Source organism: Dermacentor albipictus, chromosome 10, assembly GCF_038994185.2.
Source record: "Dermacentor albipictus isolate Rhodes 1998 colony chromosome 10, USDA_Dalb.pri_finalv2, whole genome shotgun sequence".
Classification (NCBI taxonomy): Eukaryota; Metazoa; Arthropoda; class Arachnida; order Ixodida; family Ixodidae; genus Dermacentor; species Dermacentor albipictus.
Genome location: NC_091830.1, coordinates 74,454,911 through 74,479,923, shown reverse-complemented (window position 1 = coordinate 74,479,923; position 25,013 = coordinate 74,454,911). Strand labels below are relative to the sequence as shown.

General features: G+C 46.2%; 1 protein-coding gene across 6 annotated transcripts in view; it reads right to left on the bottom strand.

The window, feature by feature from the left end:
• Positions 1-25,013, bottom strand: part of LOC135898084 (uncharacterized) — a 140,422-nt gene that overhangs the window by 50,269 nt on the left and 65,140 nt on the right. For all 6 annotated transcript variants that reach the window (XM_070526722.1, XM_070526726.1, XM_070526724.1 and 3 more), the window contains 4 exons: positions 22,005-22,108; positions 17,440-17,670; positions 11,019-11,228; positions 5,858-6,110 (listed from right to left, as the gene is read on the bottom strand). In XM_070526722.1, coding sequence (XP_070382823.1) covers positions 5,858-6,110; positions 11,019-11,228; positions 17,440-17,670; positions 22,005-22,108 — 798 coding nt within the window. The remainder of the gene's footprint in view (positions 1-5,857; positions 6,111-11,018; positions 11,229-17,439; positions 17,671-22,004; positions 22,109-25,013) is intronic.

The window sequence follows — 25,013 nt, the reverse complement described above, 5'->3', positions numbered from 1 at the left end:
TAAGAACCTGGGTAATTTCACGCGATTGGAGGTTTTGCTACAGAATTCTCCACTAAGCTCACAAAAATTACTGCAACACTTGTGTGCACATTTATGCACCTACTGTTCCCTTTTTTGTATTATCGACGCCACTTTTTTGGTTTTTCTCTGTTTCGCAATTATTTTGCGGTTCTTTGGATATGCACGTGTGGCACGTTTCTTTTTTCATTTGTTTGTTCTCTACTTCAAAAAGTGTATAAGTTTTGTCACTACAGCTTTTTTTATCTAGGATGTACTGCAGTATAGAGTCTTTCATGAATTTCTCTGGCATTTTTCCTTAGTGGTGTCTCTTGGCAGCGGATAGAAAAAAAAGAACAAGTATGAGAAGCAATGGCCTTAGAGGTACTCGCTACACAAGCTTTGGCATCTTCGCCGTCATTTTGTCGGCCGCGCAATAAACCCCACGAGCATGGAACGAATGCCTAACGTGGTCGTGGAGCCGGACGCCTTCTGCATCGCATCACTGGTGTCGCCTGTCGCTGAGCGGATATCAGTATAGCGTTAGAGGCCGAAGAACATTGAGATGTCCGTGTTCAGTGAAGTTTTCTGTGGTGGCATTCGAAAGCTAGCTGCTTTAGTCAGTGACGGCGCTGCGTTGGGTTTCTGCAAAGCCCACCATCGTGTATTAGGACGGTTGCGGTTTGCGTTCGTCGCGAAATCCATTGCGCATCTCTCACTTCATGCTTCACTTCATCCTTCCAGCTTTCGTCACCTAAGCTTTGCTTACACCAATTTCCGCTGCGTGTGTGATTAAAAAAAATGAGGGCCTCGATGTCAGTAACCTACCCTAACGCCAGAATTCAAGAGCAAGAAACGACGTCTCAGAGCTCTCTGATATCGCATTTTTCGATCACTTTTCGAAGAAACCTTGCTTGCGAAGTTCTATGTACTCGCTCCATAATATAGTTGAGGAAATATCAGCATTAAAAAGAAGGCAATGTAAAAATCAGTCATCAAACCATGTCGGTACTCTGTACCCAGAGCTGCTTTTCATATGTTTACACATAGACGTACGTCCTGCTAGCGCTTTGAAGAGGTATGACACCTTTAGCGTGCAGTGTGAGACTATAATTTCGATGAAGGCTACTATACTAAGCCAGTAGTACTAGTAGCCACGTGCATTGCAACTTGTCAACACTTTGATAGGATCAAGTACTGAAGTGGCCTTCAATGGCGTACAGAGTTCTCATACTATTTTTCAGTTCGTACAAAATTCTTATTTTGGACGCACACGGTTTATACACGAAAAAAAACGACTTTTCTTTTTTTCTTGGCCATCCTCCCCGTCTAATGAAAAGTCTCGGTAGAAAACCCCCGAAATTTAGTCACGCTGCGTTTAGGAAGACGCTAATGGCAATTGTTGCGCTAGGTGGCTATATAAGGCTCCTGCAACCGCTAACGCCTGCTTTAAAGACCTAGGAAGCCACCTATAGTAAACATAACGCCGAAGAGAAGTATGGTTAGCACAGTTACCTCAAAACATCTCTTTCAACCCCCTTAATGGTAAAATAAACTGGTAGCTTCCAGTTAAGTTAACATAAAGCCTTTCTAAGAAAGACCTTTATATCAGACTCAATGTTGAAGAAGAGTTTTCATATTTCCAGTGTCCCTTCCCAACAAAAACAATGCTTAGACGCGGCGGCAATGTAACCAAAATGTACCACAGTTACCGCCCTAGATTTAACCATTTAGTCTGGTCCTTCGTCAATCTGTTTAAAAAAATGAAACACTTCCTAAGAGATTATTATATATGAACTGATCTATTCATAAGAGGTCCTGTTGTGTTGCAAGTTACACAAATTTTCGTCACAGAAGTCACGCACAGTTGACCACGTTTTTCTTATTGTGCCATCCATTATTTTGTGATGTGATATTCTCGGGTTGTTATCCAGTACATAATATTGCGAGATCAAAAGCGGACGTCTAGGTTAGGCGCAACATTTTGCCAAGAGCACTCGTATTCGGATTCACAGCGCACGGACTGCTGGACTAGTCAGTACAGACCAAATGACTTCAAGGCAGGGCCCTCTGAAAATTTTTCTGCTACACTGGAAGTTTCAAAGCCCCATTTAAGGAATGTTTTGCAGCAGATCGTCTCATTTTGGCTTATTGTTTGATTAAGTATTCAGTCTCGAGAAAAGTTAATAGGTCGCGTCGTGATAGTGCCAGGAGGCGAGCTACACAGTCAACATGGGAACTCACTTCACTTGCCCCTACTATAGTGCCTGCACGCGACATTCCATCGATGCTTTGTGCCATATCGCAGCTGAAGGATGCATCAAATGCAGGTCACGAATCCCGCCTCGCTTCTGTATTTTCTTCTTTTCTGTTGGCGGTGCACCTTCGCGGGTCTTTGGCACTCGATGGCATAACGAGGTCACGTGATGTAACCGGTAACGTTCCAGGCAGTTTATCTGATGTAAAGGCGTCTGTGTGTATTCATCCTAATTCTCTAATTCTCCGGCAGCAATCGTGCCTCCCTGGAGAGGAAAGTCACAATATCCTCCGTTTGAAATCTGAGATGTTTTGGCGACGTAGAGTGGCTTATTACTTTGTACACAGATCATTACTGCGTGATCTAAGCTCCGTGCTTGTTGCTTTGAAATGTGAAAACCTGGTCAAGGCTGATTTAATAAAACTCAACACAACGGCACAGCAGGCACCCAGTGGGTATAGCAGCGGCGTGGCAAACGGTTCTTGGAAACATGTCTGCTTCATTTTGCAGATAGCCGCAAGCATCGCTGGCCCATACTTCCTGAGCAACATTTCCTCTTCAAGCTTCCTTCGCGGAGACTGCACCCCCACTGGCCCTCCATTCAGTTCTTGCTGTCAACCGATAGATGCAATGCATCCACAGCCGCATCTCCCGTCGATCTCGCCTGCTCAACCGCGCATGGTACAACACTGGAACGTCACCGACACGGACACGACGGGACATAAAAGCGACGCACCGACCAATCCTCTTCAGTGGGTCTGGCAGCGGCATGGCAAACGGTTCTTGGAAACACGTGTGCTTCATTTTGCAGGTAGGCCACAATTAGGCTTTCAAATGTTATAGGAACAATAATCGTTTCTTATTGCCGCTGCCAGACCCTCAGCACTTTGTGTGTATTTTTTCTTGTGCACCGCATTCCTTGAGAATTTTGGTGCAACTGTCCGGTGATGTCGAGGCTAATCCAGGCCCAAAGTCAGAGGAAATGCTAACAGAAATGTTAGCCGGACAAGCATGGATCAGCGCAGAGATTACCGCGCTCCACTCTAGAATGGCTTCTTTCGAACAGCGTGTTATGCACATAGATGTGTTGGCTTCAACGGCAAACGACGCGCTTCAGCGCGTTCGTGATCTTGAGAAAACTGTTGATAACCTTAAAGATTTCATCACCAAACTTGACCGCAAAAACGATGACCTGGAAAACCGATCCCGTAGGAATAATTTTATCGTTTGCGGCTTGAAGGAGCCCCCAACCGAAATTTCTGAGGAACTATTAGCTTCTGTATCAGAGTTGCTGTCTTCCAAACTTGGAATCCAATATGAAGGTATTGAACGCTGTCCCTAGCTTGGCACGCAAAGAAATGAAAAGACGACACCTGTAATTTTTACACTGCTAGACTTTAGAACATGGCTTTCCATCCTTAAAAACGCCAGAAAACTAAAACGATCTGATACGTACATTAGTGAATACATTTCTGCACGTCTACGGCAAATTTGAAAGGCTCTCTCGAACAATTCGGTTGACATCCACAAAGAAGCAGAAAAGCAGAGATTGCAGTACGATTCCCTGATATTCCACAGCGTTCGTTACACTTGGAATAATGTTTGCAAAAGGCTTGTCAAAGCTCCACGTGCTGCAGTGCCTACGAACACAGAGTGACTCGTTAATGAGCAGAAACTAACTCTTTTGAACATAAATGCTCGAAGCCTGCTTAATAAGCTTGAAGATCTCAATTTGGTTGTAGAGTGCTACAGCCCGTCAATTATTTGCGTCACAGAAACATGGTTCGACAACTCTATATCAGATGCAGAATTTTAGCCTCGAGATTACTCGGTTATCACAAACGACAGGCAGTTTGCTAAAGGAGGGGGTGTAGCTCTTTTTATTAGAAAAGGCATTGAAATTTTTGTATTGCCCGAACTTCCGAATACTGAGACTGTTTGGTGGCGGAGAACCATCTCTGGTTTCATGACAATTGTGTGTGCTGTATACCGCCCGCCCGTTTCTGAAAACATTTTCTGGCACATCACAGAATACATAGCGGTACACAGGCTCCACAGTAATAAAATGATCATTACAGGTGATTTTAATACTCGTTGTATCGATTGGAACTTGTTAATTTCAACAGGTCGTGACCAGGCGTTTTGTGAATCCCTAATTATTACAGCCATGTCATTAGATTTAACACAATTGGTTGAATGTCCAACTCGAATCAACTCTGTTCTTGACCATATTTTTTTTAATGAAGAGTTCTTACAGAGCGGTTTTCAGTGTGACGTAGTCGACGGACTGTAAGATCACAAGGGTATTTTCATGAAGTTTAACGTGGTTTGTGAGCCCCACAAGCCACGGTTCTGGAATGCTCATATGAAATGAATGAATGAAAATGGAATGCTCATATTATTAACATTTCTGGGAAAGTATTTTGCAAATTTGGCAATCTCAAACGAACCTTAAAAAATGCCACGAAGGAATGTAAATTAACTGCTTCCAAGTCACTAGTTCGATCGATCCTGGAGTACGCCTCAACTCTTTGGTCTCCTCATCACGCGTGCGACATTGGCCATATAGAATCAGTTCAAAAAAAGCAATACGATTCATCTTTGGCCGATACGATCGTAACTTTTTACCTTCTTCACATATGCTCACTTTATCTTTGCACGCCATCTGGCATTCAGGCACCCTTCTCATTTGTGCCCTCGAGCGCACGTGACACCCGACGGCACCACTCGCTAAACATTGTTCCTTTCAAACCACATACAGGCTGCTTTAAGGTTTCTTTTTTCCGGCTAACTCTTGAAATTCGGGATCGATTGGACGGCTCACTTCGCCCATTGCCAATTGAAGAGTTTGTTGTTCAGTTGCTTAACAATTTGACCTGTTGATCGGTTTTTAATATTTCTGTGTTATATAGTTCTATGCTGCCCGTGTTGTTTGTTTTTACTTATGAATGTATCCACTCCTGGTATGCCTACCCGGAGACAGCAGTAAATATAAATAAAATATATGCACGCACTTAGCTTTTCCCCTTGCTTTCATGTTCTCTTTCCGCGTCCTAATTTAGTGCCCAAGAAAAAATTTGACAAAGGCTTTGGCGAAGGCAAGTTGTTTTGCTGGAACAGTGCCAAAGCGCGCAGCTTGACCACTCTTTTCCTGCGACATTAGACATATTACACACAGTGACAAGGGTCTGCTCCGCTGAGGGCGGCGTATCCCAGCCATCTGCACACATGCGCTCAATTCACACTGCACCGACTGACAGCCCGTCGCTGGCATCTGTGGGCGAAGCGCTTGGTACATGAGCAAAATTAACGCAGTTCGCGAAGCCACCTGCTCGTGCCATAAGCGAGTGGAGCGGAGCGTAAGCAGCGCTCGGCTAAAGATATCAAATCTTTTTTTTCTGCATCTTTACAACATTGAACCGTTTTGAGCCATTCATCCGTTTTATGCACGTTAGTCGGCCTAGGTTCTTTTGTCGTCACGCGAAGACTCATCCCGCCGCCATCGTACAAAAAAAAAAGAAAAACAGACCATGCTCTTCAGTTCACCACATTTCGGTTAAAAGACTTATTTAAAACATTGGAGAAGGACTCGCAGACACTTACTCGGGCGCAAACGAAAAGCCCAACTTTGTGTTTTGGTACACGGACGCCTGCGCGACGAACTGCTGGGCTCCCGCGTCCCACTTGTCGACGCCATCGATGAGGGGGTTCTTGTTGTCCTTGTAGAGAGAGTCGTAGAACAGGTAGTCGCACGCGTTGTCTGTAGGTAGGTACACCGTGTTTGTTCTCACCGCATCGCTGATGGTGCATACGTAGCTATATGCTGCCATGGGTGTTGCCACTTCAGGTTTAGGCGCTGCGAGGAAAACCGGTCAGTCGACCACGGATGCGAAAGCAAAGAACACGGCCCATCTCTAGCAGAAAAGCACGTGGAACAAATTATGATTTGTGTATTGCAAATTCAGTATCCTTCAGTGGGCGCCGGAAGCTTTTTTACGTATCTGGTCGCACGCGCGCGCACTAGGCAATCGGTCTCGACCGGCGCTAACCTCGCTCTTTAGTAGTAATCAATACTTGTATACTAACTATGTCGGTAAAAACACCCTTGTAAAGTCCGCAAAAAAATGGTCGACCAAATGTTGACGCTAAAGAATGCAAGGTCGAGTACATGATTGTTCAAATTATTCTGTGAATAAAAGTTAAACGCCTCTCTGCGTTCTGCCTCGTTTTCACTCTTATGAATGAAGCCTTTGTACGCGACTTTGAAGGCGAATCCTATCATACTTCACGCGCAATTACATCCACTCCTATTGGGTCTACTTCGGCGCAATGCAAGATAAGAGGCGCACGTTGTATTCCTGTTTTTTTTTGTTTATATCCTTAGTTGTAGACAATTGCTTCCTTATGTCGCCATGGAGGACCATCATTTGATGTTATTCTCACCTTGTCACGACAGCTATAAGTCACGTAACTCTAAGTAACATCTTTTTTTGAACTGGGGACAAGATATTGAGATCGCAGATACGCAAAACCCGTAGTAATTCAGCTAACAAGGCCTGGTCTTAAAAATAAAAGTGATATCATGTTGCTTCCTTACACATGTGAACGAACATAACACTTAATTTTTCTTTTGATATGTGGATTTCCAGATGATGTTATCCATCAGTTTAATTTAGGCTTGTACTGTAGAGCAGTCACAATAACACATTTTCTTATGCAACATTTAAAAGCGTTATGCTGTTGTTGGTAGCGTCGAAAACACCACTGTATGAACTAGATAAATTTGTAGTGTAGACCTAAACAAGAAGCATTTTTTTGTTTAAATAACGAAATTCTTTGCAGCGATGCGTACATTTATGTGCTGTAGTGGTTGTTACTCTGAGGGGACAGACACTGCTGTCAAGAACTCATTCCATTTTCACGCTGCAATTCTTCAGATTGTTCCTATTGCAGTTGTGGCAATCATGGTTGCAGTCGTCATAGTTGACGTAGTGGCGGGGTTGGTATTACTGTCTCCAGTCGCCGCGGTAGACAAGTGCCTCTGGTTCCGCGCTGCCGAACGCGAGGTCGCCTGACTCATCTAAGCCACGGTGGCCGCATTTCGATGATGGCAAGAGAGAGAGAGAAGGGAACATTTAATGATCGAAACAGAGTCCCGAGCGGGCTCTGGTATCATGCCGAGGTGGGAAGGCTTCTTAGTCCAGGAATCATCTGGCATCTACTGCCCTGTTCTCCTTGGCGACTAGTTATTGTTCATTATCCGGGACCTCGAGGGCGAGCTCGGACTCCCTCGTTTCGGCTGGGTGGTCCGAGTTTGCTATGCGTCCACTTGGGGTTTACTTTCTCTCTCTTTGTACCACGGGCATTCGAGGAGCAAGTGTGCTAGGGTGTTGGGTACGTTGCAGAGCAGGCAGAGGTAGCCGTCGAGTGTCGGGTAGAGGCGGTGCATTATCGTTGCCTGAGTGTAGACGTTGCTTTGTACGCTTCTGATGATCACGCTTTCTTCTCTGTCTCTCCCTCACCGCCACTCCGTACAGGGTGGACACAACCGCGTCGTCTGCTACTACGTTAATCATTACATATCTCACTCGTATAGCATGAGTAATTTGCAACCAAATGCATTTCGAGCAAAACAAATAACTGGTCATAATATCCATGTCTCTGCTCATAGACTGTTTCCAGGCTCAAAACTAAATTAATTAGGCTGTTCCATGCTGTCTTCTGTCCCCGCAACTTCTCCTTAGTTGCCGTGCAGCCTGTCAGCCGCTCGGTATAGTTTTTCACATAGGGTGCTTGGAACCCATCTTACACGGTTTAGACCTGTTTTATTTCGCCATTTATGGTGCGTAACCTGGTAGCTCCGACGAATCGTTGAGACCGTTCTTTTTCTCTTTAAGCTGACGGAGTGGGTGAAACTGCGTTCACACAAATAAATCTTGCATTTGTTTTGCACGACCATTGGGAGGAAATAAAATGGTCCTAGCTCCCGCTGTTGGCGACCTTCAAGTGACTTTGAGCCGAAAGGCGGAGCCTTTATCCGGGTACTGAAACGAGAACATTCGAGCAAGTTGCGAGTACAGCATCAGATGGCTAGGGCGACCAGCGAAAAGAGTAAACGAGTTGTCTGGCACCATGCCATTTGTGCTCGACCTCAGTACATACGCTAGTTACAGCGCAAACAAGTTAGAAAAATATTGCTTTCTATTTCTTTTTAGCGCTCATTCACAATATCACTGAAGCTGTAACTTGTACTACACTGAAATTTTATTTGTCATATTAAATAGCGACGTTGAAAATGCAGATACAGGGCACCATACACTTCATTGTCATTATCGTCGCTGAGGCCTGGTTGCCTGTTCAACGCCAGCGGTCCGTGAGTTCCTTGTTTCCAGAGATGACGCCACGCTACATGATCAAGCCGGCAGCTTCCGGTACGCCCTGGATGGCTGTGTGGCCGCGAGACGATACTTGCTATGAATTTCAGTTCAAAACAAGATCGTGTGCTGCGGTGTGCTATTGCGAACACGTATTATGCCGATTTTCAGATTGTGGCTAGTATAATGTCCGAACAATCTGCTCTGCCGGTTGTTTTTCATGCTTAAATGTACTCTCGATTACAGGAAAGCCATTATTTTTTTGATGCAGCTTGTCTGAGATTTCTTGTTGTTATTTGCATTATTGAAGCAGTTTGTTGGTGAGCTCTTGCTTTGCCTGCTGACTTTGCAGTAGCTTGTGTAAAAGGTTCGGCTGGCTTTGCAATTGCCTGTGCTGGTCCTGCTATTTGCTTTGCTGGTTCTAACGTCTATTTTCGAAGACCCGCATGGCTACGGCTTCGGCCGACAAGAAATCGAAGCTGGCCGTACCACTCAAGCCACTCGAGCCGCTTGCCACGCCGGCCAAGCTCGCGCGTGTGACCTAGCGGAAGCACGAGCGAGAGTCCGAGCGAGGCACTCCCCAGTATTGACTTAGATCTGCTGCGTCTGGGGAGCTGCCAGCAATGCTACTGTTCGAGCTAGCCGCCGAGGTACCCAGCTGTGGCAACTTTTCCCTGCTGGGGCTCCAGCCGTTGTCGTTTTCTCGGAGGCAGTTGAGGCGCTGTTGCAGTATGTTGCAGGATGGTGGGTTTGGCTTCAGTCTGTTCTTCCACTCTGTACTTGCAGGTTCTTTCCCTTCTGCGCATACCTTGCAGGTGGGTTTGCAATCGTGGTTTTGTGGTTGTGTGGTATTGGCGCATTTGTCGAAGAAATCTGCTATTGGTGTAGAACAGACGTCGCACGACGGCGTTTCTCCCGATTGGATTCCGGGGGCTGGTTTGGCGTTAGGCCTAAACAAGAGGGCGTTCGTTCCTCGGGAATAGCGTTCGATATCTTGAAATGGGGGACACATTTCGAGACGTGGCTAGTGTCCGCCGATTTCTCTCGTCCTGCCGGTTCTACCGGTGTAAATGTAGGGTTGTTACTGGGCTTGTTCCAGGATGAGAAGCACGGAAAGCGGAAGGCCATGTTAGTCTGCGCCCCACGACCCCTGGCGGCGAGCCCGGTGAAAGGAAGACGCAGAAAAAGAAAACGCTCCTTTACGCAGATACTGCCAGGGCTGGACAAAGATACTTTGCAATGGCATTATGGTACAATGCAAGATATTCGGCCACCTCTATTTGAGATACAGATGCGAGATACCATCTTAATTATTGTATCCTATACCTTACTTCCCATGTGTATCTTAACAAGCTTCGATACATTGGCGAATTTCTTATTGCACATATTATAATCCAGCAGCAAACGCGCATGCAAGAAAATGGTTGCTTGGAAATTTCTTAACTCCGACCAACCTTCTTTGGTCGGAGTAAGGAATGATAGGTCTGTTAGTATCTCACAATTTTTTTCCTTCTTGCTCAAGGTATTAATATTTTCATTCCAAAAACAATGTGTGAAAGCCACTAGACGCAAGGCTACCCCATTCTCGCATTCTTCAGACTTCGTAACAAATCACCATGCAAAAGAGTCTTCAGCAACGACACTTCGGTGCCATCAGAATTTGCGTGCTAGACGCCGCACGCATTGACTCACGCAGCACAGTACGGTGACTACGAGCAAGTGTCACGGCACCAACACAACTAAAAACAAGAAATCAAGGAAACGAAAATTCAGCTGCACGCAAAAGTTCGCATGTTTGTTTGTGTCGAGATGGTGCGACCACCGCTACCCGGCTCTACTCCACTTACAGGGACGCGCAGACCTTATCACCTGCCCTGGCTGGAGGGCTCTGACGGAAAGACAGAAGCGCTTTAGTTTTATTATGGTGGCTTAGCGACAGCAGTATCACCTTGCCGGCTCTACTCCACTTACAGGGACGCGCAGACCTTATCACCTGCCCTGGCTGGAGGGCTCTGACGGAAAGACAGAAGCGCTTTAGTTTTATTATGGTGGCTTAGCGACAGCAGTATCACCTTGAGAGGCGAATTCAGCCAACATTAATAGATTCGAATACTGGCGCTGCGATAGCCAGTATCTTGTATCTTAAGATACACACTACAATATTTCATTTTGCCATATGTATCATGATACAGATACGACACATCAAGAGTGTCTAGGATGGTATTTAAAGTACATGCATCTTAGATACTGGCCAGCACTAGATATAGCTGCACGGTATTGAAACCGAGGTTGTCGAAATTATCCGCAATTTCCTACTTCGGCGCGCTTCATAGTGAGATTGCACTTTTTGCGCGTAGAACCCCAGAATGTATCCGTTTAATAAATCTTACCGCTTGTGCTCGCAGGTGGTGCGGTAGTTGTTCTCGTAGGAGTGGCTTGCGACCTCGGAGATGCAGCCGGGCCCACACTGGTAGGCTGGCCACTGCTGGTTGTATCTGTTCCGCTGGATATAACGGGGGGATTATTTGGCCCGACAGGTCCCGGTCCTTGACCACCACCGCCACCGCCACCGCTTCCTTGGTCGTTGTCGCCACTCCCACCTGATAAAAAAGAATGAACAGAATGTGCGTGAGCATTGACGCATAGTGAAAACTAATATAGTCGTAATAATAACCTTGCAACATTGCGTGCCAGTTGGCGGAGATTTAGTTTAGACATAATTTACGTGTGTAACGATGTACACGGCATTGGCGTCTCGCTACGTTCTAACAAATAATGTCAGAAGTTTAATGCAGTACCTTAGGATAGACATTTGCATTTCATTGCGTTTACACACCTGGCCTTGGTACTTTACCTTTGTTTGAAAACAAAGCCAGGAATTCGAATTCATCCATTAAAGAATCTTGGGCTGGTTTGTACACTGAACCGCTAAACGTTGCATGAAAAGGGCAACTGGATATTTTCAAAAATAAAACAATTGGTAAATTATGAGGAATTGCGTACGACGCTGGACTAGTGGTAATGCATCTTGCTTTGGAAAGCGCTCTAGAAACAAGGAGCGAGACAGTCACCAGCACTCACATGATGATTGTCTCGGTTCTCGTTTGTCGCGCTGTTTGTGCGAATAGGTTACAATATCTGTTGATATTATGCAGGTTCTAGAAGGCTCACTGTCACCTGAGCCTAACAAGGCCGTGTAGCACTGCTCACATCCTGCAACAGTTCAGCATCCCTCTTAAACAAAACCACCGAGATACAATAGAATGTCGCATTCATGTGTTTCAAGTTGTTTATTAATAAATTTTCAGGGCCGTCGCTGACATCGGCCTCCGCTGCTCGGTGCTCTTGTTTGCTATTTGACACTATGTCGGCGAAGTCCCGCCTAGTCGTTACGGTCCACTGTGCACTGGATCAGCTCGGCTTTCTCTTGGACTCTGTCGAAAAACGCTAAAGTTTCCAACTATTTCTGGAATTGTTTGTTCACATGCGCACGCAGCGGCTAGTCGTTTCACTGAGAAAAGGAGAGACCAAGTAGCCGCAGGTTCTTTCTTGGACCTTTCGCTTTGCGACGTGAAACCCGCAATGGCGGCGGCCATCGCGAAAAAACCGGTCGACGTGGCGAGTACTCTTTCACTGAATATCCCCCACCCTGCATGGAGTGCTGCCGAGCCACGGACCACTCAGGCACACTACGCATCCCTAGCATGCATAATGGCCTGCCCCTCGCCAGGGCTCCCCCTCCCTCTACTTTATCACTATCAATATATATCTTATTTAGTGCCCCCCATAAGAGTTGACGCCGCTATTACATGCAATGCAATGCATCTTTTGAGGTGTGCAGACAGGCACGCTCGTAGAGTTCACCTGTTGCAATACGCCTGCCTTAAAGGTATTGTTGTTTTCCTTGTCAACGTGTAACTAAACTTGATGACGCTTGTACTTTCGTCGATTCTCAACATGTTCGGTGAAACGTAGTGAGTCACGGCTAACAGGTACTTTTTTACTTTAGCTTTTTTCGCGAAACTACGCTGGCAGACGGCCTTGGCGTTCGAAGATGGGACCACCACTCTACACGAAGAGATTTCGTTGGCCTCCAAAGAAAGTACGCTCTAAAAAAAATTAAATTATGCGGTTTTACGTTCTAAAACCACCCTCTGATTATGAGGCATGCCGTTGTGAGGGACACCGGAAATTTCGACCACCTGGGGTTCTTTAACGTGCACCTAAATCTAAGTACACGGGTGTTTTCGCATTTCGCCCCCATCGAAATGCGGCCGCCGTGGCCGGGATTCGATCCCGCGACCCCGTGCTCAGCGCCCTAACACCAAAGTACGCTCTGCACAGGACTACTATTTCGACACCTGTACGGCCGGCCTTATACTGCATCGCTTTCCGCGCCAAGAGCTCAGGACGCCAATCATGTGGAACGGCTCAGAATTTGACGATATTGCTGTAATGCAAGGAAACCAAAACAAGTTTCACATTTTCGAGAAAAAAAAGATGGCGTCACTTCCGGTTTTGACGGATATGGCACCACATGATTTCTTTTCTTCCTGCGGAAGTGCTCCTTCCTCACACAGCGCTAAGGCTCAGGAACCAGGGGCCCCATAACGTAAAACGGTTCCAATATGTTTTTATTCCAATCTCCTGACGTCAAATCTACGTAACCGCCGACGCAAGCATCGGGCGGTCACCCGCTGGGTTGTCTGAAAAGAGCAATAAAACGCTCTCCTCGTTCATAGGCGGTCACTTGTTTGCTTGAAAAACGAATAACGTTGCCTACACTGAGCGGCTTGTCTTATCTAATGGGCTGACACGAGCCGAAGAGTACGCTCAAGACGAGAGCGATTCGATGGGGAGGAGGCAGTGCACTGAAAATTGATAACCGGATGAAGAGGGTGTTGCCGACGTCTGCGATTGGCCCGGTTTCCCTTACTTAGCTTGAGGTGGCTGGTCGAAAATCGCGATGGCATGCAACGGAAGCTTAAGGAGGACGCTTAAGCGGATCCGCAGCAAAGAAGAGTTGGCAGAATGAGGTCGTCAACGTGCCGAAAGTGCTCGAAAACGTTACACGGTCACGGAAGATTTATTGTACTAAAAAAAACCGATACGGATGCAGCCATGTTTTATTCCTTTCGGAACCCGGCAGCCTGCGGCTTTTCATAAGAAAATTTAGCTTTGTTCGACATAATAATGCATCTTTAACGCGTAGACGTCACTTTGACGCGGTGAGAATTTGCAATTTTGTCACGTCGCAGGACAAGCAGGTGAAATGAATGCCGTCCGAAAACGTTTAACCAATAGCCGAGGGCTTACGGCGAAACGGCTTCGAATCAGAAATAACTATCTTTCTTTTGTTCGGTCAAATGACGCATAATACGTGTGTACACGTCATATCAGATGGGGAGCTATCGTGGTTTTCGTGACGTCGCGTGACAAACAGGTGAAGTGGGGTTTGTCCGAAAAAGTTTTTGACCAATCGCGAAGAGATGATTGCAGAATCGGAATAGAACAGTTTGGAATAGTTCTACGCTGTAGCACCCCAGCGATGAACCGCCGTGTTTTGAACATACGGGCTTCTATGGAAGCTTTGCTACCAGATATATTTACCTTGAGCTCGCTTTGGCGCACAGCGTTCGCTGAAGGAGTTTCCCTGTAAAGATTACTGTTTGATAACTGCATTTTTCGGGAAGCGGCAACTGTGTGGACTGTCTATACACAGCGGCGGCCATCGCGGCTCTGCCATTCGGTGCGGTGATCGGTGCGATGCCTCAATATACCGCGAAACGAAAATACGTAAAAGGCTGCGCTCAACTTTTGCATTAAGGAGTATATTGTCGGTCAATATCAAGCATCAAATGCTCCAAGCTTCCGTTGTCGGCGACCTTCAAGTGACTTTGAGCCGAACGCCAGAGCCGTTATCCAGGCACTCAAACGAGAACATTCGAGCAAGTTGCTGACAAGGAAACTTATTCATCCGTAGGCACACTTACAACTGTGGTATGAACGAAAAGTACAGTATAAGGTACAGCACATGTAATACATCATACTTGATGTAAAGAAAACAGATTAGCAAACGAAATAATAAATGTTGTCTGCTTGACACTGGCTTTGCTACACACAACAACAACAACAATAACAAAACTCATTACAGCGTCCACGCAAAAGCATTATTGTCAGCCTCGAGTTTATGAAAGGTACCCGGGGCACATACAGATACAGTCTGAACTCGGGCAACAGAATTGAGCATTATTCTGGCTGTAGAAAAACTTTTCCTCGGGTAACGGTTACGTACCGCGTAGACCAGCGGCGAAGAAACTCGGCTTCACTGAGTTTGAACAACTGTTCTTGATAATGACCCCATACTATCACCCGTAGTTTTCGCATTCTGGGGTACATTGCTCTATTTGACTGCCGAGATCGTTCTGCAATGTTGCGGAAGCACCACCAAACGTAGCACCACCACCGCTGCAGTAGACTAGACTATCAAACCGATCTCGGCTTGATCATGCGCGATGGATATTCCGAACATTCTTGGAACTAGCTTCCAGAAGGTGCGTGCTACAACGCAGTCCTTTACTACATGCGCGTTGGTCTCTGTTTCTGCTGAATATATGCATTTATCATTCGCTACCATATGCCAGCGCTCAAGCCTGTCTCTTGTAGGTAGAATTCCCCGCTGATATTGCCAATGAAAATCCTTCACTTGAGAGGGCAAATCAGGTGAAAGCACGGCTGTCCATATTTGTGTAGTAGCTGTCCGTGGAGGTACAGCTGTCTCACCGAACATTTCACAAAGCCTGGAAACTGGTGTCGCATCGCACTTTGTAATACTTAGTTGTACAAGCTGGCTTTGCAATTGCCTGTGCTGGTCCTGCAACTTGCTTTCCTTGTTCTAATGTCTGTTTTCGAAAACCCGCATGGCTACGGCTTCGGCCGACGAGAAATCTAAGCTGGCCGTACCACTCAAGCCACTCGAGCCGCTTGCCACGTTGGCCAAGCTCGCGCGTGTGACCGAGTGGAAGCACGAGCGAGAGTCCGAGCGAAGCAGTCCCCAGTATTGACTTAGACCTGCTGCGTCTGGGGAGCTGCCAGCAATGCTACTGTTCGAGCTAGTCGCCGAGGTACCCAGCTTCGCCAACGCTTCACTGCTGGGGTTCCAGCCATTGTCCCTTTCTCGGAGGCCGTTGAGGCGCTGTTGCTGTATGTTGCAGGATGTTGGGTTTGGCTTCACTCTCTCCTTGCACTCTGCACTTGCAGGTTCGTTCCCTTCTGCGCATACCTTGCAGGTGGGTTTGCAATCGTCGTTTTGTGGTTGTGCGGTCTTGGCGCATTTGTCGAAGAAATCTGCTATTGGTGTAGGACAGACGTCGCACGACGGCGTTTCTGCCGATTGGATTCCGGGGGCTGGTTTGGCGTTAGGCCTAAACTAGAAGGCGTTCGTTCCTCGGGAATAGCGTTTGATATCTTGAACTGGGGGACACATTTCGAGACGTGGCTAGTGTCCGCCGATGTCTCTCGTCCTGCCGGCTGTACCGGCGTAAATGGGTTTGTTTACACCGGTACAGGGCTTGTTTACACCGGACTTGTTTGTACCGGTTACTGGACTTGTTCCAGGATGAGAAGCAGGAAAAGTGGGAGGCCATGTTAGTCTGTGCCCTACGGCCCCTGGCGGCGAGTCCGGCGAAAGCAAGACGCAGAAAAAGAAAACGCTCCTTTACACAGATACTGCCAGGGCTGGACAAAGATACTTTGCAATTGCATTTATTAAATGCAAGATATTCGGCCACCCCCATTTGAGATACAGATGCGAGATACAACCTTATTTATTGTATCCGATACGATACTTCCAATGTGTATCTTCGCATGCTTCAATACATTGGCGAATTTCTTGTTGTACATATTTTATTCCAGCAGAAAACGCGCATGCAAAAAATTGTTTGCTTGAAAATTTCTCAACTCCGACCAACCTACTTTGGTCGGAGTAAGGAATGATAGGTCTTTTAGTATATCGGAATATTTGTCTTTCTTACTCAAGGTATTAATATTTTCATTCCAAAAACAATGTGTGAAAGATACTAGACGCAAGGCTACCTCATTCTAGCATTCTTGAGACATCGTCACAAAGCACCATGCAAAAGAGACTTCAGCAACGACACTTCAGCGCCATCAGAATTTGCGCGCTAGACGCCGCACGCATTGGCTCGAGCAGCACAATACGGTGACTACGAGCAAGCGTCATGGCACCAGCACAACTAAAAATAAGAAATCAAGGAAACTAAAATTCCGCTGCACGCAGAAGTTCACATGCTTGTTTTTGTCGAGATGGCGCGACCGCCACCACGTGGCTCTACTCCACTTACAGGGACGCGCACACCTTATCACCTGCCGTGGCTGGAGGGCTCTGACGGAAAGACAGAAGCACTTTATTTTTATTCAGGTGGCTTAGCGGCAGCAGTATCAGCTTGAGAGGCGCATTCAGCCAACGTTAATAGTTCCGCACACTGGTGCTGCGATAGCCAGTATCTTGCATCTTAAGATACACACCACAATATTTCATGTAACGGAAGTAGAGGTACTGATACACGTCTTGCCAGAGGTATCATGATACAGATACGACACATAAAGAGTGTCTAGGATGGTAGTTAAAGTACATGCATCTTCGATACTGACCAGCACTAGATATAGCTGCATGGCATTGAAACTGAGGTTGTCGAAATTATCCGGAATTTCCTACTTCGGCGTGCTTCATAGTGAGATTGCACTTTTTCCGCGTAGAACCCCAGAATGTATCAGTTTAATAATTCTTACCGTTTGTGTTCGCAGGTGGTGCGGTAGTTGCTCTCGTAGGAGTGGCTTGCGACCTCGGAGATGCAGCCGGGCCCGCACTGGTAGGCTGGCCACTGTTGGTTGTATCTCTTCCGCTGGATATAACGGGGGGATTATTTGGCCCGACAGGTCCCGGTCCTTGACCACCACCGCCACCGCCACCGCTTCCTAGATCCGGCGCTTCATCGAGCACATCGTCGTCCCCACTCCCACCTGACAAAAAAGAATGAACCGAATGTGAGTACGCATTGACGCATAGTCAAAACCAATGTAGCCATATTATTATCCACGCAACACTGCTTGCCATTTGGCGGAGATTTAGATTGGACATACTTTACGTTTGTAACGATGCGCATGGCATTCGCGTTTCGTTACGTTCTAACAAATACTGTCAGAAGTTTAAAGCAGTACCTTAGGATAGATCGTTGCACTTCATCGTGTTTACACACGTGGCCTTGGTACTTTATCTTTACCGAACACGAGCATACGTTCTTTCGCAGGCAATAAGAATGAGCCGAGTCCTTTGCCTTTATTCTAGGACAGCCAATTTCGTTTTGCGATATTATTCGCTGAACGACGCCCATCGTGACCCCTTTTGCACACTGCAACGCAGGATGCGCTCGTTGTATTCTGCCGAAGTCTCGGCATATCATATTGACCGCAAATAAAGAGAGGCATAGCGCACGAGAACACATAAACGACGCGGGGGATAACATTCAACTGCTTTATTCACGGCAGCCCGTTGGTATATATGGACAAATAGAACATGCGCAAAACGTAGCAAACAAGAACACTCATCAGCCTAGCGGGGCAACCAGTTATATAAAAAAAATATTTTCCCGATTGAAACAACCCAATGGAAGTGCAACTAACACAGTCTTGGCCTGTCTTTTTTATGTGATAGGCCTCCATCAGGTCGCGTTCAGTCTGGTCCTGGCTTCTCCCCAGAATCTTTATCTCCTTAAAAAGAGGTGCACAGTGACAGGCATTCCAGTGCGCAGCCAAGTGCACCAATTCATTTATCGTTAACTTTTGTTCGTGTTCCCTGGCTCCATCCTTCAGACACCATCCTGTGTACCGTATGTAGGACTTGCCACACGCCAGGGGGATTTCGTACACAACTCTTACATTGTATTTTGCCATCGGCTTGGTATGGTTCTTGCTACAGCCATGCCTTCCTTTAGAACCACGGGAGGTGCGGGGGCATAGCCACGTGAGCTTAAGAGGGGCTGAAAAGACAACGGGGACGCCAAACCTGCCTGCCACCTTCCTTAGTTTCTGAGTGACCCTGTGCATATACGGTGCCACTTCAGCTCTTACGGCCATAGTAGTCGTCCTCACCCTTGATTTGCTCCTAGATCCTTTTACCTTCTGCAGGAGGGTTTCCACCACTGGCGTTATCATCGAGTCAGGGAACCCTGCCTTCTTAAGACTGGAAATCGTATTGTCAAAGGCAAGCTGCATCTTGTGCATACACGACTTGCGGAGAGCTGATTCTAAGCACAGCATCGCTTCTCCTCGTTTAACAATCACTGACTGGGAGGAGTCATAAAAAATAAAGGCCGAAACAGTGTTAGTGGCACTTCCATTAGGTTGTTTCAATCGCAAATAGATTTTTTTTATAATTGCTTGCCCCGCTAGGCTGATGAGTGTTCCTGTTTGCTGAGTTCTGTGCATGTTCTATTTGTCTATGCATGCCCATGGGCTGTTGTGAATAAACCAGCTGAAAGTTACCGCCCGTGTCGTTTATGTGTTCTCTTCCGCTGTCACCATCTTTATTTGCGGTGAATATGATATGCTGTAAACACCAACTAGGTCAAACTGTAGTTCTTCTGAAGTCTCGGCTACCACGCGTCTGTGTTCCTACGACCCCCTTCCGCTCTAGGACCTCCGAACGCAGCTTGACGCCCTGCTGCCCCTGACGGCCACTATACGGTTCCCAAATTTGTGCTAGAGTTTCGTCATGACCGTTGACAGTCTTCTTAGCGTGGACGGAGCGTGATCTGGCGAGGTGAGCTTCGCGCAGGCAGCATCCCCGTGCTTGAGTTTCCCCTCTTCAGTGTTGACAGCTGCCTTGTGACTCGGTGACATGTCGCCGTTACTAATTACTCAAACACTATGAGAATCTTGTGGCCGGTGGCTTTGTGCCCTCCCTGCGTCTATGTACAACCAAGCTCTCGTTCATCTTGAACTAAGGCACTTCGCGCTGTCTGGCGGATGGCGTGACAGTCAAGTTCGATTAGGCTGCGGTTGCTAGGCAGACGGACCCAGCGAAAAAACCCTCACATTACACCCCTTCTACGGCCAATTATAGACATATCATAATATATTCTGAGTAACTGATATTGACGGCTATCGGCATTGAAATGTATTGATTACTACTATTATCACGTTCAGACAAAATCTAAAATTAACCTAACCAACCGTCTTTTTTTTCGAGCCGTGTTTATCCGATAATCATATCTCAGCTCCGCCAAAATCGTGCGAAGTCAGCTACAAACAGCTTGTAGTCGTGAAATGAACTCGACTGAAGCCAACTGAGCAAAAAGTGAAATTTTTACTCGACATTCAAGGGGAATATTGGTTTATGCCACTGCAAGTGCTCGGCAAATGCGCGTGGTCACAGGTTCACAGCTCTTCATGACACCACCTTGTCAGTTAACAAAAATGATGTGCTGAAAACTTCATTTTCTTTATCGGGACGCTTCAACGATTTCTAGGGTAAATTATTTCCTGTTTCTTTTCCAACTACTTCTGTAATTTCAAATTCGGGCCAGTCGCCGCCCTCGTTACTGAACAGCTAGGTGGCCATTTGCTGATTTTGCGACGTTATAGTTATGCTCTAGTAGGCAACACGGCCAAGGTTCTTAGAACCATAATCGTCGCTGCGTTTTCTGCATCGTAACTACATTAGACCGCCTTCTTGTGGATTCGACGTGATGCATTGTCGGTTTGACAAGGAACGCACGTACTTAGGCGATTAGGAAATAAACTTTTTTCTGTAGGCAAGAAAAGATCAAGCGCTGCATGATAAATTCCCCGAAGCAGAAATTGGTAGAAAAAGCCTGAACTTAATTCGATGTTAATTCGATAATTTCTACTGATATTGCAGCGATGTCATATCAGTTTCTGTATGCAGATACTTTCGAGAGATAAGACACCAAATATTTCGCTCACATTACAAGTCGCGCTTTAATTACCAGTGCCTGACGCTTGTTCAGTACACGCGAATTTATGGTCACGAAAGAAAAGTTGATAGGCACTTTAGCATAGGCTAAAGAGGATGTGGGTGAAAGCCTGCGCTCTCGCGAGACATTCATCAAATTATTGGACATTCTCATTCAGATGCTTTGTTACTTCCTGTTACTTGTTTTGTCCCACCAAATGTCGTGAATTTGAGTGTCCTAATTACCTGTGACTTAATTAACCTCGCCTTAATAAGGCCGTAGGTCGTGGGTTCAACTACAACCAATGGCCGTGCATTCGACCATCGGTGGTGGTACCACGAATTCTGGTGCCATTTATCCGTGGTCCCACACAAGGGTTGATGGTTCGATTCCCACCAATAGTCATGCGTTCCAGTTCCTTACCTAATTTTGCCTCAATTAACACCAAAGGTCGCGGTTTTAACTCCCACCACTGATTGGTTGGCACCATCAATTTTAGTGCCATTGAATTTTGGTGCCGTGACGCCGGACCGTCAATTTTTCGATTAGGCCATACAATGTATTTTTCGCCCTACAAAGCACTTAAGAGGCAGCTTTAGCTCGGGCCCAAGTCCGACACGGGCTATTCATGTACATGCAAACTGTAAAAATGCTTTTCTGGAGTAACCCCTGCACCGAATTTAATGAAATTCATTGCATTTGTGAGGTAAAGGTAAATTGTAGTGACTTTTGGAAGCGGAAATTCCATTTGGGGCCTGAATTTCGTAAAGAGAATTTTGAAAAATTTGGAAGCTGGGAAAAAAGAGAAGCACGAAGTTTACGTATTATTATCTGTGCATCAAGAACAGATATCGCGGTTCTGTAAACGGTATCCATTACATCATTCAAAGCGCGCAAATTTGGTACGTCAATTTATAACTTATATGATTTCCTTACGTTGTGTGCAAGGGTTCTGCAATATCTCTATAGCAAAATTACTTTTTTTAGAATTTATGTGTAACATATCAATTTTGTCCGCTTTAGATATACTACCGTTGTATGCAATTCACCGAATTGTAATATCATCTTTGATTGCTGAATTACAGAGCTGCAAACTGGATAGTTTACTTTTCTTAAAATTATTCATTTTGCTATTTTTTATAAACAATTTACGACCTAAATGAAAAATTCAAAACTAATTGTCACTAGATTTTAAGCTGTTCTTTTAAATGTTGTAAACGTCTTAAATTTGGTGCAGTGGTTGTCGAGAAAAACGATTTATCCTTTTACATGTATTTAGCTAGGAGCACCCGAGCTAAAGCTTCCTCTTAAGGCATTCTCCATAAAACGAACCAGTGCGCAACATTCTTTTTTTCAGTTAGACATTGGCGTTATTCTTACTTGTTGTCACCACGGTGATGACGATTACGCCGCAGCTGAACACAAATGCGACGCAGAAAAGGCTGATCATTTTGCAGTAGAATGACGACGAAGTAGAATCCTCTCTGCAAATAAGAAAGAAGTGGCAACCTTGAAATTAACGTGCCACAGCATGTTCGGAGAATAAGTGATGTGGTGCAATTGAGGCTAGAGTACTGAAGATTTCGCCGCGGTGACCAAATGGCTGCGAGGTTCTGCTGCTGACCCCGAGGTCCCGCGTTCGGTTCCGGGCCATGGCGAACACATATGCGGAAGGGTTTGATTGTAAAAGCTTCCTTGTTCGGATGCACCTTAAAGAAGCCGATCTATGCCAAACTAATACGAAAACTATCATTCCAGCATTTCTCATAGAGGTGCGGCTACTTTAATAAGAAAGTCACTACATTTCACGAACATTCAGTGAACCTGCCATCACTACGATGGCCGTCGGGCCGTCCTGGTATCAACGGTGCATGCACCGCCCCAACAAATAAGGTTAGCGGGGCTCTAGAGACTTGCAGTACGTTTGGGTGAAAAAAACAAAACCTGCCGCGTAGACGCACCAACCCGCCTTGCTCAATCAGCTCCAAAGCACCGTTCCGACTTCCACTGCGGGCAACAGCATTACGCACCCGCGTGTCGACATTCCTGCTGAGTAGCTGGGACACCGCCTGTGTCGTCAACGTCCATGATGGCCGCCGACACCGAATCTTAGGCGCAAACAATGAAACGTTCCTTTGCTTCGAGCGCTTCCTAACCTAACATGAGGTCTCCTTACAGCGAAGTACCGATGGAGGAAGCAAGCGTACTCTGAAAGCTCCCTTCACCCGTTCTCACGTAAGGAGCGGTTGCCGCATCCCTGGGTTCGAGGATATCTCTTAACAGCTTTACGCGAGCACCATTATTCCATTAAAAATGTATCGTCGCACAATCTTTTAATTGTAGAGCTAATATGGAGAAGAGTGGATGCTTTTCTTCTAGTTTTGTTCACTAAACTTTAAAAAAGTTGCGCATTACAGTACAAAACTTGACGTGCTCCATCAACGCTGGCACGCCGGCGTCGTGCAACGCCTAGCAACGCCTAGCAACGCTTTCATGCCACACGCGTGACTGAAACGGACATGCCTGGCAAGACGTACCGTGCTCGCGCTTCTGCGCAGGTGGGCGACGGCGCGCATGCGCAAGCAAAGGTCACGTGCTTAAGCAGCGAGGTGAAGCGCTCGTTCAGGGCCACGAGTGGCGTAAGGACGCATAAAAGTAGCTTTGCAGCTACCTTATGCTGAGAAAGCACTAAGGAAGTCTTCACCAAGGGACCCTCAGCAAGGAAGCTTTTAAAGAGACATAAGGTAGCCTCACCGCAATGAAGGCTTCCTTACGGAGGTAAGGAAGATTTCATTGTTTGGCACTTAGCCCTTGAGTGGCTTTGCAATGTTAAGACGCTTAACTTATATATACGCAACGGAGCGATGTGAGATGTCGTAGCTTTATAGATATGCCGAAACCTTGGTGAAAAGTCAATCCAGTTACGACGATTCTCCTTCCAGGCATATTGTAGCGTTGATCTACCAACAATCGCTTATTTAGCAGCGTCTGTGTATGCATGAACCAGCATCAATTTTTATTTGATTTTTTTAGACCCAGTGGGCGTCTTTGAAAGCCTGTCTAAAGACCATGTATACTGCCGGAAGTAGCAGGCCCACTGACCCGTTTGTTGCTCCACAGTGAGACAGCGTACACACAAGCGATAGATATAAATTTTCTAAATAAGTGGCACTGTAAGTCAAGTTCACAAAAGCAGGAATTACACGTGCAAGAAATGTACGATTATCACAGAAACACTTGTGAGTCTCGCATACCAAAAAAGTGAGTAGTTTCGCACCAAGGGCGCAGCAATGGCAGCTATTGCATCATTTAGTATTACTCTTTAACTTCTCGGACAGTGTTGTTACCAGACATGGGCACGCTCACGAAGTCTGAGCCCTCGCATATCCGAAAATGCATAGTCAATTGATTAGGCACACAAGTTCTTGGGTAGAATGAAGTGATCTTGCAAACGAAAGCGGGAGCTGAGTTCTTACACACACAGATTTGTTTACGGACACAGAAAAATCCACGCAACCCTAACCATAAACAGCTTCACTGTAAAAGGTGTTGCACCTCTTGCATTGTGTAAGCGTATAGATCGCTGTTGGGCTTGTATGCGATTAATTTCGGAACAAAATTCGATAATTAAGTCCAGATGGCGTCGTGTTTCGAAGCAGTCAAAAAGGTTTTCCACATTGAGTATACTTACTGCGTGGTACCTTTAATGTAAAAGTTGCGCGTGGGGAATAATTTTCAGCTCTTTTCATCGGCACTAAATAATAGGTAACGAAGATGAAGTGCGCATAAACAAGGTCAGCGAAATTGTCGATAACTGCAGTACAGCAACTGGAGCTAGCCGCATCACAAGTTCTTGACGCGAGTACGAGCTGCTCTTGCTTCCACCAGTTCTTCTGCGTCGCTTGATTACTCATTTACTTTGATGCTACCTCCAGCACTGCTGAACACACCCCTTTTCCATTGGTGGGAGTGTTGGACTTTCTATATCACCTCCCTGTTTGAACTCCGTTGTGAGGCTCTGCCACAAGGTATACCTGGCTCTACATAGCAGACGTTGCCCACACCTGTCTATTGCCTGCTCTGGCACCCTTCGCAAGTGGAATCTCATGATGTTCAACGGTACAGTAGGGCATGACGTCTACGACCATCTGTCGTCGTACGAATGGGTGAGCTCACACAATCGATGGGACGATATGACCAATTTAAACAATGTCGTCTTCTAGCTCGCTTTTGACTCAGTTGCGGACTAGACAACTCAGCTGTGCTATAGAAATCACGAAGAGGATTTTGTAGTAGTAGTTAGCTTTCAACACCAGTTTCACTGATGATTTCGGTCATACCTCCATCAGCAAGTAGCGCGCCGAGCAGCTTCTGAGCGAGCGGTTGAAA